Source organism: Nymphalis io, chromosome 17 (assembly GCF_905147045.1).
Source record: "Nymphalis io chromosome 17, ilAglIoxx1.1, whole genome shotgun sequence".
Lineage (NCBI taxonomy): Eukaryota > Metazoa > Arthropoda > Insecta > Lepidoptera > Nymphalidae > Nymphalis > Nymphalis io.
In genome coordinates this window covers 4,068,976-4,085,678 of record NC_065904.1, presented here as the reverse complement: position 1 = coordinate 4,085,678, position 16,703 = coordinate 4,068,976, and the positions used below count along the sequence as shown (strand labels likewise).

Genomic DNA, 16,703 nt, shown 5'->3' with positions numbered 1-16,703 from the left:
GGCTATATGTTTTCACAATTAATGACGAATCAACCGCTGGAAAATCCCAAAATCCTTTATAATTATAACATAATGCCTACCCACGTCCGATTAAATGGAATGAAATGGATATGTTGCAACTTGTTGAGTATTACAACAGGTTTCACTATTATAAGCTGGGATTATTGTTTCTTACATTTAACATTACATTACATACTTCTCACTCTTATTGATGTACAACTGTACACTATTGTTTTATGCAGCAAATAAATACATACGTGATTGATAGAGCGACATTGTTTTCTATTTTTAGCACTATTTATAATGTGTCTGTCGTTGATAACATTACTAATTTATATTAAAAAATCAATAATAAAAGTTTCAGATCGATTAAATATGTCTTAGGTTTTCAAAAGTTTATTTATTTATTTTCAAGTAAATAAGTATAATAGTTTACAAATACCTATACAAATCGTTCACATAATGCAGCTATAGCAATTAACGTCGCCTAGATACTGCACTTGTAACATTAAATCTAATATTTTATATATATTTCACGCTCAAACTTCTTCAATATTATAGCACAATACGCATATCTATCGAAAGTATTTTTCTCATATTTTATGTTAAATTTATTTAAATATAAGGTGTTTATTGAAAAGTTTAATAATAATTCTGATAATAATTAATTTCTGTATCTAAAAATGAAAAAAAAAATTATGATATATATTAACCCTACCTTTGAAACGTGATGATTACTTTTAATTAAAACGAAAATAATCCACCCTGCAACTCAAGACGCATTCTATTAAATAATTTTAATGGCAAAATTTTATTTTACAAAAATAATACTAATCGCTTTAATTTACGATTTATTCGTCCAAGAATAATATGCAAAATGTAGTAAACATTTTTCATAACATTCATATTAGATATTGAGTTATAATTTTATTATTTAGTTTTCGTTTCTGTGAAACCCAAACTTGATACTGAAATGTTTTTTAAACTATAAATCCTGTCAGATGATATTATTTGATTCGGTTTTGATTTATTTGAAATTTAAACATCAGTCTTCCATGTCTGACATTTACGTACATATACAAATAAAAAATTTAAACGTAAAATAATTTTAACAAAGCTAAAATAGAATTTATACCAATATATAACAGTTACTTAGAAAATTGACGGTGATAGGACGACCTCTACTCAAATTAAGAGTTCTCTTAAACTGATACGAATTTGTAAAAATTGAGATTTTTAAGTTTTTCCTAATATCTCAGGTCAAAGAATTTTGGTCTTGTTCTAATGTTTTCCGACACGCCAGACAAGTAAAACACACCATCGTGTATGCAGAGTATTTGAATACTGAAAATCAATAATCCGAGGTACTCTTAGGTTGTGCAAAAGTTACTGTAAATTGGAACATAAATTCGAATTATATTGATGAACCATTCATATTTATTAACCAATGATACGATATAATTTAACAAGATTACATAAATTGAAATATTAATTTATTAGGTCTATTTTAAATGTACCCTTATATATTCCTTCAATTTGTTCCTGATTACGCTGACCGGATCGACATTATCCTCTCATTCCGTTTGAATTGCTGTCTGATTGAGATACGGGTTCAGTGTCATCGAACGTATTATGTACATTGTAACCAAAATTTATTTATTTAAAATATCTACATATTCTTCAATCTATCGTGAAGTAATCGCTTCAAAGAAAAGAAGAATGATAAAAATTGGGGAGTTAGTATTCGTTGATTTCCATGCAGGTAAATAATTTAATTGTATTTAATATTCTATCTAACTTTATAGTCTGAAAAGAGTAGGTAACTACAAAGTTTCTTACCGATTTTTCTTAGAATTTCCATTCCAAACCGGAGGTAACTTTAAATTTAATTTCATCTTGCAAAATGACGACGCAAAACTGCTCGCAAGAGCCTACTTGAATAAAGTATATTTTGATTTAATTTGAATAATATTTTTATATTGGTACAACGAATCGCAGTACTCGCGACTTCGTTCTTGTTTAGTGTAGACATTTTTTCTATGCACTAAGAATCTCTTCGTTCATTATTTAAGTGATTGCATGCCTATTCATTAACCCAGATCTTAATTGTATTTTTTAGTAAAAACAATTTAATTGTTTTACCGATTGTCACGGACAGACAAATAGACAATATTCCTGATATTTAGTTTCTTCTTAGATATTTCTAATGACTACTTTGATAAACATAAAAGAACAAGGCCAATGCTGATATTGTTATTCTATTTTAAATATATTTAAATAGCATATGTTTAGTTATTTCTCTATGAAAAGTAAACACAGAGAGAAGTAAAAGATAAAGACTATGAAAACATTTTTCAATAATCTTTGGAAATAATACAAAATATGTGAAATATGTTGATAAAATACAACGACCATAGTCTAATCCAATTAGAGGGAGAGTGGATTTTCTTGAAAAGGTCTCTATTTATGAAATAGAAAATCTACTCTCATTATTATCTAGACAAGGCTTTCATTTTCGCCCGGGACGGTCGCCTATAACACAATACATAATGCATATTAAGTACGAGGCGATTTTTTTTCGCCTTTAGATACACTATTTTCGGACTTTGCTCACGGGAGGTTGTACTTTGTTTATTTCCTTGGAAATCGTTTGTTTTAATGTATTTAACTAGGTATAAATTATATCAAGATAAAACTGGACACTCGATTCCGCGAGTTGCACAGATACATATGAATAATTTTAAAAATAGTCTGTTTTTTCCTCAAAAATAAAACAACAATTACACAACAATTAGTATTAATTTAAGAATATATAGATTTATTGTATGATTGAATCTCACGCTTATAAATAAATTAAAAGTATTCAAGGGAACTCAGTGTAATATATATAAATTATTATTATTAATTTTATTGTTTTATTAATGTTGCATCTGAAAGTCGAGTTTAGTTAACATTCATACTTAACCATGCACGAGTATGATAACAACATATCAGTGTGATAAAATTTGCATTAAGGCATTATATAGATTATTGCCTTAGCATTGTTTTATAAAAACAAAAACTAAAGCCAGGACTTACCTACTCGTGCTTTATACATGACCTTTGCGACCTTCAAGCCTAAAAATCGATAATTTGGTCAAATCATACAACACTGTGACACTATTCGCCTAAAATTCTTTAATACTTGAGAAAATAAGTATATAGCAATGTGTTTAATTGAAATGTATAGGCTTTTATAAGAATGAAAAGAAATATAATATATAAGCTTTTCTTCAAATATCCATTAACTAAATCAGCTCGGAGTAAATGTACGGTAATGGCAACGAAACCTTATATGTTCTTGAAAACATATTGTATCATTAAAAAATAAAATCACATGAAGCTAAGCTAGATAATATATTAAGGCTTGAATTTCATACAAACTGTGCCCCCGGCTTTGTACGCGTGGACTTTGTGACATATTAATTATTTTCGATTCCCGTGATATAAAGTAAGCCACACATGGTGATTCAGAACATGAGCTACTTTAATTTTATTGATGTTACCCGCCAACATTTCGACTTAGTACCTCGTGTACCTGCCACGCCCTTTTTATATACCATACCAACTCTAGCTGCTCAATCAATACATTTACATATTTTATGTATATATATATATATATAGGTACGTATTTTTTCTGTGTATAAAAATCAATTATAAAAATTGAAATTTTTTACTTTTTTTTAAATTGATTAACATCTGTACATCGTCTAGCCGCATACATTTTTGTTATGTGTTTTACTCTGCCCAATAGTAGTCTGGCAGACGTTGCTGTTTTAACAATAAGATCGTCATCTTCACCAGTTATTTTTTCCTCTGTATTTCCCGTTCTTTTTTCTTCTATTGCAGTAAATTAATTATTATAGTGTGAAAAGTCTGATCGGATATTTTTTATTTAAACCGATAAGTATAATATTGATAAAAAAAACAGTTTTCGACATCACGTCATTTCATTTATGACGTGTTACTGCAAATATAATTAGGTGCCTACTAGTTTCAGTCTGCGAGTGAGGGGGACGGGAGTAGTTACGCACTCTATGTCCTTTTCTGAACCCCCGAGAACGAGTATGAAAAATTTCATTATTATCGTTTGAGTATAGACTTGAAAGCGTAACAAACAAATAAAGTCACTTTCCTAGTTATAATATTAGTAAGGATTATTAAAGTTTCGTTTACTTCTAATTTAAAAAAAAAATCAAATTTAAATTTATAGAATAAAAATAAACCATAATTTAATACATATCTACTTATATTATATTATTATACTATAAAATAAATACGATTGAGTTAAAACGCCAAGTTTCCAACTACGCAAAGTCGATACATCCTGAGGTATATGTTTCTACAATAAAAACCTGATGGTACTTTAATATTGACCACTTTATCAATTTAAAGCTTATGTTAACGAATGATTAAATGACAAGGCATCTTATACAATATAAGATTAAATATATGACAACAATACATGAAGTATTTCGTTTTATTTCGTTGATTTTATAGGTTATAAATTTAAGTATAATAAATGATTATACCTGTATTAATTAGAAACAAAAGAATAAATAGCGAATTTTTGCCGGTTTTTCAGAATAGAATCTTAAAACTAGCATAGGTTACTATGTTAGCTTTACGTTACGATGATACAAAAGTGCTCGTATCATCTAATAGCCTATTTAGGTAAAGTACTCTGACAAATAGTATTTATTTAACAAATAGTAATTAATGAAATAAAATAAATTCGTTCATTGTCTATTAAGTAATTTTATTTACAACTAATATAACAATAAATTGAACTATACAATATCAACGTCTATTTTGCGAATCGTATTTTTCATCGTAACAGAAAGGATCGTCTACATCTTCGCCATAATCTTCTTCATAAGTCTGTTCCTCTTCTACTTCTTGTTCGGGTGTTATCACGTTCAAACTATTACGATCTTCTCGCAACCTTTTCTGTATCTTGTTTTGTAAAATCTAAAAAAAAATATCGCATTAATAACATTTCTCAATTTCAAAATGATTATGTTCTCTGATGCAATTTCGCAAGTAATGCACATTACGCGTAAACTCAGGTTCCCTTCGTTCTCATAATCCGATGAGACGGCAATCCGAGGGAGGAGCAGGACCAAAGCTTACGATCCTTTCAAGACACGAGAGTGTAAACACTGCCAAGTGTCTACATTCTTTTTGCTACTGAAATTTAAAACCATGACATCAAAATCTACCAACCTAATACCAACAAGGCATAAAATTCAAAATATGCATTAGTCATTTCCATCTTCCATTTTAACCCTAGAAAGATAACATTATTTGCACATTAAGGAGAGTCATACCGTTCCGACCGTTCCGAGTTAAGCTCCATTTAGTCGAAATGTGATTAGTATTTATTTTTTTATTTTGATTGTTACATTTCTTAGAATCAATCATTAAGGTAAAGTGAGTGAGTCACTTGATAATATTGAAGCAAATGTACTTTAGCGAAATGGACTCATTTTATCTTAAAATGGTAGTTTTAGATAAACACTTTATGGAATAAGATCAATATTTTTATCGAAAAACCACAATTTTTCTCGGCATTTAAGATGAATACTTATGAAAATAAAATGGTTTTTTTTAATATCATTATCTATTTGAACTTGAAATAAATATAATTTTGGCACAACCTCTACTTGAAGGCACGGAGGGCAAACAATCGTTTTGTGTCTGCCCAAATAAATATATTACATGTATTTTGAATCACGTGGATCATCCATCCATCCATCATCATCCTTTTGACTTTTAAAGGACATTTTGTGCACTAATTTAAATGCCACATCTTATATGGGTTGTTCGGTAGTTATATTTTGTTTGAACTTTCTATACACTTCACGATTTCAAACATCAACGAAAACTTAAGAGCCATCAGACTATTGCTTAATTCTTTCATTAAATTTCGGTTTCGAGGTGTTTCTTATTTCTGATAAAAACTCCATATTCAGAGTCCTATATTTTGTTTTTAACGCATTGGTGAGCTAAAGAGGCTGTCATATATTAATTACATACTTTTAGTGCATAAGAAATATTATGTTAAAAATTCCATAACATGAACTAAGTAGGTACATGTATAACAAATATTTCTTTTATTTTGGTGCTTTTAGTTAAATTTTTCTTTTATTTTAAATTAGTATAATATGAAAATTTTGATGTAATTAAATTTAAAAATTGTTTCTATTGTACGAACAGTTCACATAAATTCAAAGTAACGAATGCGTACAATAACCTCCTTTATAGCCATAAAAGTTATGAATGAGTATAAAAATTGGACGCCGTCTGTTTCTCGTAACTAAATTGTAGCTCAACGTAGACTACGTTGAGCTACAATTTAGCCAAAACAGTATTAAACGAACGGCAAAATCTTAACGACAAATTAACCAAAAAATCTACATAATAAAATTTAACGAATCAATCGAATAATCTTTACTTACAGTTTCGTTTAGTGAAAATTAAAAATTATTTTATTGTCTAAGAACCGAAATAGCCTGGTAGGTTAAACACAATCTGATATTTTGATCTCAATCGAATATGTTAGAATCACGCCTTAAGCGCCACTAATTTATCACGGGCTTTATTTGTTACATAATTTGTGTTTGGCTATAAAGGAAGTAATCGTGAGTATAGAGCGAGATCAGGTCTCTGCCTATCTATCTTAAGGCATATGGCCAGCTGAGAATTTACCTCACACTATTATTTTTATAAGTTCAAAAACGAAATAAAAGTTAAACCTAGGTATATAATATATCAGCTATTCGTCTCGGCTTCGCACGGACAGAATAAGGGTCTACATAGAACGTTATATGGTAAAACATATAACTCTAGTGGTTTACGCGCCACGCGTCAATAAAGCTCTGAGTTGGTAAAGCTCATGACTTTCTTCGACATCTTCAACATACAAAACATTAATAAATTATACACCTAAACTTTCCGCATGTATTACTCATAATGGATATATGATACACTAATACACTACATACACTAATGGATAGTGTAAATCGTATGAAATAACCGTTTGGGAATTTTTGAGTTTATCGCGATCACACAGACAGACGCGGCGGGGGGCTTTGTTTTAAAATATGTAGTGATAATATATAAAGGTCTACCTAGGTACCATTCAATTCCGTTCAGCATTTTAAGCGTAAGTACCTAACAATGTCAAACAAACACCCAAACATACATTTATATTAGCAAAATAAACGATATATTTTAATAAACTCTAACTACTATAATATTTATTTAATTGTACGGCCTTCGATTTATCAGTCAGCTGATAAATTTTCCATTAAAATAACTATGTATCGAGAGCGTAAACAGAGTGTAGTCAGTCGTTATGTTCGAGGACCAATAGTGCAATAAACTTTGATAATCACAAAGAATTATATGTAAACATTAAAATAAATACACAAACAAGAAACTGACTCAGATATAATTACGCTGTATATAATACAGCTATGTAGTTTGTAAATGTTGAAATATGCATTTTAAGTTTAGCTGAGATATCGATTTTAATGTCAAACAACAATTTTTCTAACTTTTTTTTTAAATACTCTTGAGCTGTGATTCTCAACCACTGTGCCGCGGCACTTTTGTGTGCCGCGAAATTCTAAGTGTGCTGCCAAATTTTAGACATGATTATGTTAATATTATTTACATTACATACATTCATCAGATATTTAAATCCATAAAATTTGATTGGTTTCGTAATGTACTTTACGCAGTGTGTATAGGTAAGTAAATTAAACTTATATTTTTCTTTGTGTAATCCGCCAAATTTTGAAATCGTTAAGTGTGCCGAAACAAAAAAGGGTTGATAATCACTGCTCTACGGTCTAGGCATTTACAATAAACGCATCGACATACACTTTCTGTCATTTACACTTTTTGTCAGTAAATTCAATATCGACTAATATTATAGTAGCAAGTAGCCCGAACACTGCGCTACTCGATTCAAATACAGTATGGTAGGGCTTTGTGCAAGCTCGTCTGGGTAGGTACCACCCATTCATAAGATATCCTACCACAAAACAGCAGTACTTGATATTGTTGTGTTCCAGTTTGAAGGGTGAGTGGGCCAGTGTAATTACAGGCAGAAGGGACATAAAATCTTAGTTCCAAAGGTTGGTGGCGGACTGGCTGTGTAAGCGATGGTTGTCATTTCTTACAATGCCAATCTCTAAGGGCGTTGGTGACCACTTACCATCAGGCCCATATGCTCGTCCGCCTTCCTATTCTATTCTATAAATACAGATTTTTTTTTTCAGCCTTTTGCCGTCCACTGCTGGACGAAAGCCTCCCCCATAGAACGCCAACCATCCCGATCTTGGGCAGTCCGCATCCATCCCGAAACTGCCACCTTTTTTAAATCGTCGGCCCATCTTGTCACAGGGCGTCCTACACTACGTTTGCCTAAGCGTGGTCTCCACTCCAACACGTGTCGGCTCCATCGGCCATCAATGCGCCTGGAGACATGACCAGCCCACTTCCACTTCAGCGAGCTAATTCTAAGCGCGATGTCGGTGACTTTAGTTCTCTGGCGAATGTCCTCATTTCAGATTCTATCTGCCAGAGAAACCCAAAGCATCGCGCGTTCCATTGCTCGCTGAGCAACCCTAAATTGGTGGACCAGTCCTACGGTAAGTGTCCATGTTTCGGCACCGTAAGTCATTACAATTCCCGGTAAATACAGATTGTTGTAATTTAATTTTTTGGCACTAAATTATCACAAGTGCCCACAGCTGTTAGTTTAGTGCGAAATTTAGTATCATTTCGTTCTATAGATATAGTTTCTTAATAACGACGCCTAACAGATATCGCGTCTCTCTGTATGTTGGACATATACCCTAAACACAGAAGTCGTTTAGTAATTATATGATAAGAGACGCACTAACGATTATATAGAGATACGAGCTGTTATCCGCCCGCTTCGCTATCCGTAAATTAGCAGTACATTTCACGCGGTTACTATATTTAACGAATTGTTATTCATCGTCATAATTGTTTACGTCGTCAATCGCGTTTCAGTTTCGAGTTACGAGCCGATGAAGTTGTTCCTTTTAGTTTCACGTCACATTCATATGAATTTGAAACTTAAGAAACATTTTTATTGTGAAGTTTTAGATTATAACTTGGTAACAATTATGAAATTACATTATACATTGTCCCAAAGACTAACGATTGAATTGCATTTCTCTAGTTTCAACATATGAAATGATCTATCAGCGCCTTTAATATTATCGATTCTTTTGGACATCCTATATAAATATTTACTTATCACGGCATTTATCATTTGCAAAATAAAGTATTTTCTGTTTTGTGTTTACTAACGGAAATCGAACGGGCAAATGCCAAGTGGTTACCACTGCCCATAAATATTATATAACATAAATCACCAATGCCAATCTAGCCGCCTTCCCAATTATACTATGATGGTATGTCCATTGTGCCTGTAGTTACAATGGCTTACTCACCGTTCATATCGGAACACAATAAAACTACGTACCTAACCTAGACGGGCTTCCACAAGGCCCTACCGCCAAGTAGTAACATATTAACGCAAAAAAATGTATTTTAATTAAAACTTATTCTTAAAACTGCCTAGTAGGTATACACTAAAATTGAATCAAAAATATTTAAGTATGTACTCTTTATCAAGAACAAATCATTTAACATATAATTATATTTTCTGTACAACTAATACTGAAATACTATAAGCTGCTTTAAAAGTAGCTGTATGTATCTTCTTAGTATTATTTACTTCTTATGAGGCTTACGTTCACACACTTGAGTTATGCGATTTAACGCGAGCTAATCAAATAACATTTATAAAAGAATGTGTACATATATATATATGAAATACAACCATTTTATGAAATGAATCTGCCACATTATGAAGTGATCAGTTTAAGACCTGGGCACACATATATATATATATATATATATAACATACATATCTTTAAACTTATATACCCAATGGTCATGGCGATCGGTTAGGTAGTTGATAGTCTAAAGCGCCATTTAGCGGCGAGTTATAATCAAGCAAATAGTAAATACTGTAAAAATCTCTTCTATAAGGAAATAAATATATGCTACAAATTGCATGATAATGAATCCATCGGTGTCGAAGTTCATTAATTTCAAAAGATATACTTAAATCGAAAATTTACAAACGCTATTTACAAAACATAATTATGAACCATTGACTCATTGGTGATGTTTTCTGACCTATTTCTCAAGACTACCAATATTCGTGTACTACAGCGAACAGGTCTATGCGCAAACGCAAAATACCACTCTCTTTTCTCTCACTCTCATAATACGATGGGACGGGAAATCCGGCACCACCGGTAAGAGTTAAGGTGCAGGACCGACAGCTTTCAAGCCAGAATTTCAAGGCTTAAAACTTGCCACTAGACCAGAGTCTCATAACTGTTGAATCAAATTGAATATGACAAACTCACAAGCATAGTTATGAAATAATTCTTAATTTAAGCAACCTATAAAGTTCAATTAATTAGAATAATTTACATACCTGTCTTTTTAGTAAGAATTCAGCAAGTTCTTTCTTTTGCTTGCCAAAATCGATGTCTTCACTTGCGCCCTTACTGTTACTTGCTTGATAACTTATAACTGGGGAGTCATCTTGAAGACTACTCCAAGCATCCCTCGTCTTCTTTCTAGCAGCTAATAGCCTGTTCATAATCTTAGCGTGGTCTAATCCGAACACATTATGAGTCATTTCAGGAATTATTTCTTCTATTATCGGTTGCTCTTCTTCCAATTGTTTTATTTTTGCCTAAAAGTAATAAAAGATGTCAAATACACCAAATATTCATATACACCAAATAATAATAAGACATTGTAGATAAAATACTGTGTGTTTCATACAAACTTCAACAAATATTAAAAATAGTTATTGTGCGAAGACAATAAACAATAAAACACTTAATAAAAAAAAATATCTTTAAATATATATATATTTTTTTTTTATATTCGCCGGGAGGGCAAATGACTCTACTCCACCTGATGGTAAGTTGTAGTAGAGTCCAAACGCTCTATCGCGAATAGAAAGCACTCAGTGCTGCTATCTCACGACGCAATTGTAAAGGTTCAAGGGTGTTTGTGACCTTTACGTCGCCAATAATGCGTACGGCACGTCGCTGCAACCGGTCCAAGGCCTCCAATAGGTACTTAGCGGAGCCATCCCAAAGGTGCGAGCAATATTCCACGCAAGACCGTACCTGTGTTTTTTACAGCAGGCACAGTTGTTGTGGCGTGAAAAAACGCCGCACCTTGTTCAGAACTCCGAGTTTCCGTGAAGCTGTTTTTATAAAAGCCTCGATGTAATCCCTTGGACTAAGGTCGCCGCGAACGTCAATCCCCAGCATGACGATTTTGCTTTGTATCACCAGCGGAGTACCACAGAGGGAGGGAAGAGGGGAAAATGCTGACTTTTTCGCTGTGAGAGCGCATACCTGTGTTTTCTTGGCATTAAACTCAACAAGATTATCAGAGCTCCATTTGGCGATGAGCTCTAATGTCCTATCGAGTTCAATGACAAGATCCTTCCGCCTCTCCTCAATTTCCGCTCGCCCAGCCACTGCGCGTGCGTGGTATCCACCATGCACTGTACTATCGTCTGCATAGCAATGTATGTTCCCAAGAGAGAGCATATCATTGATATGCAAAAGAAAGAGTGTGGGAGATAGCACAGATCCCTGGGGGACCACAGCATTCACTACATAGAATTGTGAAGCGCAACCATCAACTAAAACACGAAGGCTGCGCTTGTGTAGGAAGCTGGCAATCCAGGTGCATAGCTGAGCAGGCAGACCATATGCCGGCAGCTTGGAGAGAAGACTTCTGTGCCAGACCCTGTCGAAAGCCTTGGCGATATCGAGGCTGACAGCCAACGATTCTCCATGCTTGTCGATAGCTTCTCCCCAGAGGTGTGTTACGTACGTTAGAAGGTCACCTGTGGACCGTTTTGGTCGAAACCCGTACTGACGATCATTAATTAGACTAGTGATTAGTGATCTTCTAGGTAATGGATCAGTTGGTTGTTTAAAATCCGTTCCATCACCTTACAAAGTACTGAGGTGATAGCTATTGGCCGATAATTTGCCGGGTCAGACCGATCCCCTTTTTTGGGAACCGCTTGCACATTAGCTCTTCTCCAAGCCTCCGGCACACATCCCGAAGAGAGAGAAAGTTGGAACAGGCGCGTTAACACAGGAGACAGCTCCGCTGCGCACTTCTTCAGCACTATGGCTGGTATTCCATCGGCTTTCCGTACATCAAGTGATTGCAGCTCCGCACGCACATCACGTTGCCTGATTTTGATGTCAGGTATCGTATGGCCACATGAAGGTATTGTAGATGGCAGCGCACTACAATCATCGATGACGGAATTATCGGCAAAGAGTTTAGCCAGGAGCTCAGCTTGCTCTTGCGGACTGTGAGCTAGCGATCCGTCCGGATTTCTGAGCGGTGGCAGCGAAGGTTGGCAGAAATTGTTTTGCACGGACTTAGTCAGACGCCAGAAGCTACGGGAGCCCCTAGGATGCGAAACAAGGTCATGACCAATCTGTACAACACGCTATGCATCCGCTCTCGTGTATGCCTTTCTACAGGACTTGGAATTTTTATTGTAGTTTGCTTTCAGTGAGTCAATGTTAGGTGCCCCGCTAATGCAGCCGTTGATCCACTTGCGATATGCCACCTGCTTGATACAGCATCCGTACATTCACGAGTTAACCAACGGTTACGCGTACCCCTACTGACGAGATCTGAGCTAGGAATGTAGTATTCCATTCCCAACATGATCTCGCCAGCAACAGCAGCGGCACTAGCTGTTGGGTCATTCCCACTGAAGCAACGTTCCTTCCAAGGGACAGACGCATAGTAATCGCGCATACCGTCCCAATCTGCCGACTTATAGTGCCAAACGCGACGTTTGCATACCGCTAGCGGCGGTAGCTTGGCCTGTGGCACTCTGGTAGATATAAGGCTGTGATCCGAAGAGCCAAGAGGAGCCTGAACCACAACCTGATATTCCACCGGGTGAGAAGTCAGCAGAAGGTCCAGTAGAGAAGGTGCTTGCCTATCAATGTCTGGGATCCTGGTGGGCTGATCAACCAGTTGGGTCGTCATGTGTGAGAGCAAAAGCATAAGCAGTCCTTCCAGCATGGTCAGTTTTGAGGGATTTCAACCATGATTCGTGGTGAGCATTAAAATCCCCCAAAAACACCAATTCCGCCTGAGGAAATTGCTCTTGCAATCAGCAGCCGTTTATTTGACCATCTTAGTCAAATAATCGGCTTGTCTCCAAGTCACCATTGTGGGATCTGTAGAGGCACACGTAGACTCGACTCTGATGAACCAGCTCCACACGTACCACCAACATGGAGAAGGAGGGGTCCTCCAAGCAGCGCAGTCGGTGATAGCAAACATCCGTCCTGACGAACAAGCATACTCCGGCTTTCGCTTTGAAGGATTCTTCAAGCGTGTAGCCGGGATAATTAAGGTAGTTGGTATCGGCAGGACGGAGTATTTGTGTCTCCGTGAGAAACAACATTGCTGGCCGTGCTGTCTCGAGATGGTGGTGGTAAGCGTTGAGGTTAGCGTGGAGTCCACGGATGTTAGAGAACTCGACCTCAAACAGCGAGGGTATGGTGGGGGTGTGCACCGCTGTACGACCGTTATTTCTGTTTTGTTGCGCTACCATTTGGGAAAAAAATATGGCAGAGACGTGAAGCGAGCAATGTATTGCCACGATAGGGATGGACAAAGTGTGGAGGCGTGTTACCCCAAGTGGTTGTCAAAAGGAAAAATACACTGACCCGCCGTACGGAAGGGCCCCCGAACCCCCCCGGAAGTGGCCGCCGGGACCCTCCGGTCACCAACCGGCACGACGGTCCACCCCGAGATTATGCGTGGCCTGGTGGGGCAGCCTCGCGAGCTGGTTAGGCACGCTCGGGCCCCTGTACTATGCCACGGGCGGCCAGCGGAACAGCCGTTTCTTCGGGTCTCCCTGTCCGGCAGCTCAATACAATTTCTTCCGGCATTGCTTCAACAGCCGTCTCCATTGGACAAACACCAATCACGGCAATACTCGCTCGGGCACTGGCTGTACGCTGGCTGACCTCGAAACGCGGCTGCAAGCCACTTCACGAGTTTTTCACCATGCGTACGGTGGTAAGAAGCCAGGCGGATGTTTAACATCCTACCACCAGAAAATAAAGTACTTGCTTTGAATATTTAAGATGCAATGAATACAGAACACAATAGATCAGAGTGATCAATGAAATAAAATAAAATGAATTGTTAAATTTTACCTACCTTCATTTCAGGCGATAGTTTTGTTGACAGAGTAAATTCTGATTTCATCAAATGGCCTATTTCAGTGGGTGTGTAGTCGTCACCATAGTCAGCCTCCGATAAACGACGATCAAGATCAACTAACTGTGCTTCTTGTTTGTCTAAAATAATACTCTAAATTACTTTCTTCAAATATTTATATAGTTTAGTGGTTAATAAACTAACTGCCTATGATAATCGCTATTATAATATTTATCTACATAACACACAGTAAATACTCTTATTTTTCAAAATAACTATACTTATTTGGCAATTAGTTCATTTTTGTTTTTAATGCCATATCTTGCACACGATAAATTCCTACAATATGATAATATTCTATGTATGTATTTTATAAAAAAAGATATATAATGATACAAACCCTTAACAAAAACAATATAAGGCACTTCTCCCATAAGCCGGAGTGTGGACAATTCATGTCGCAGTGGCCCTGCAATTGAATTAAGAAGAATTTCTGTCTCTTCATCAGTTGAATTGCCCTTGCACACCCAACATACATTGACTGTTTTAAAATCTGGTGTTATTTTAACCTACAAATTAATTTTAACATTTTACATAATAAGTAAATTACTAAACATATGAAAGTAAATAATACAAAACTACCGACATTTAAAAGTTCATAATACAATTAGTTTAAAAAATTAAAATAAGAACATATTTATGTTCTGTTATGTGGTGAGTAATTTAGCTTCAAAAAGGATTTTTTGCATGTTAACAAGTTTATCTTATCGTTAGAAATATAAACAGAATTATGGATTAAAATGAATTAAAAAAAAAATTATTACCTTTGATATTTCTATTCCACGTCCAACCACTTTCATTGCTACAGTCCCAGTTGACATTAGATCTGTGATGCTTTTCATGAAAAGTTTATTAAGCATGGCTACTCTACGAACACCACGCTTTCCTGGTTCATATTTTATTTTAGTCAAACTTTTAATAGTTGGCATTCCACTTTCTTCCATTGTTTGTACTGGATACCATTGTCTATAAATAAAAAATTAAACATAACCTCAGTTGAAGTTACTATTTACATTTTTTAAATTTATAATTCAAAGTACATTAAACTAAAAAAAAATGATTACTTTTTACTTTTCGGATTAAGCATTTTACAAAGTTTTATTCCTTGTTTTTTATTATTATTTAGAACACATGAGCAGTGATAAAACCGGCGTAACATGATTATAATATTTAAATCAATGAAAACAATATATTATACAACTTTGTTGTCAAAATATGGTTATAAAATGATGTTACATCATTTGCACGAAAATAATTATAACATTATAGTACTGCAATATTATAATTTATAAATATAAACGTTGTGTTTATATTTTAATACCATCAGGTGTAATTGTCATTTGTCAATTGTCATAGTTTAACTTTAAGTATTTCTTTAATCTGTCTTCTTGGTAAAAGCAAAGGTATTACAGTATTACATACACTATATTTATTTATACCTATACTATAATTTTTACACAAAAATTTGTGATCGTGAAGGATTTTTAACAGCGTTCATGATATTACACGCTGAATGCAATGTTTCCATGCATATTTGTCGTTACAACTATTAGTACATACTACCGCGGTATACAGAGGGTATAGATGTATATCTCTCTCTATCTCTATAGAATAAGAATAATTTAAGAAAGCCTAAAAAGATTCTTTGCGAATACTTTAAAAATCCTTTTTATTTATTTTTACAAAATAATGTATTTTGCTTATTTCAAGTAAATAGTCGGTCTAACAAATGGGCAACCTGGATGGATGATAAGTGGCCACCATCAGCCATAGAAATGGGCACTGTAAGAAAATATTTTAATGATTCCTTACAACAAAGCACTCTAATCTAGGAAAGTAAGAAGTTCTTTTCCTTGCACATGTAGTTAAATTGGCTTACTCACCCTTCAAACTTTATATAAAGTATTGTTATTTGTTGTTTGGTAGCTTAATATTTACAGGATACAGATACAGGTACAGGATTATCGAATTATTAGTAAAAAAATTAATAATTCTATATTGTTTTTACGACAGTCATGCAAATTTGATATTAAATTACTATATTTATTAATTATTATTCTTTAATGTTACGATAATAAAAATATAAATCATTTTTCTTTCCACAATAATAATAAAAGAATGAAAAAAAAAGATACAGAAAGTTAATCGTCGTTGTAAATATATCCGTCATGTAAATATAATTGCTTTTTTGTCATTAGCATTTATTTTTATCGTAATTACATGGATTTCATTACAAA

At 34.5% G+C, this 16,703-nt stretch overlaps 1 protein-coding gene across 1 annotated transcript; it reads right to left on the bottom strand.

Moving 5' to 3' along the window:
* Nucleotides 1-4,777: 4,777 nt before the first annotated feature.
* LOC126774929 (putative ribosome-binding factor A, mitochondrial) lies at nt 4,778-15,749 on the bottom strand. Its single transcript, XM_050496586.1, has 6 exons — nt 15,531-15,749; nt 15,231-15,432; nt 14,807-14,975; nt 14,407-14,546; nt 10,598-10,861; nt 4,778-5,010 (listed from the first exon to the last, which is right to left on the bottom strand). Exons 1-6 carry the CDS (start codon nt 15,623-15,625, stop codon nt 4,840-4,842), a joined length of 1,041 nt encoding a protein of 346 aa, XP_050352543.1. The 5' UTR covers nt 15,626-15,749; the 3' UTR covers nt 4,778-4,839.
* Nucleotides 15,750-16,703: the final 954 nt, after the last annotated feature.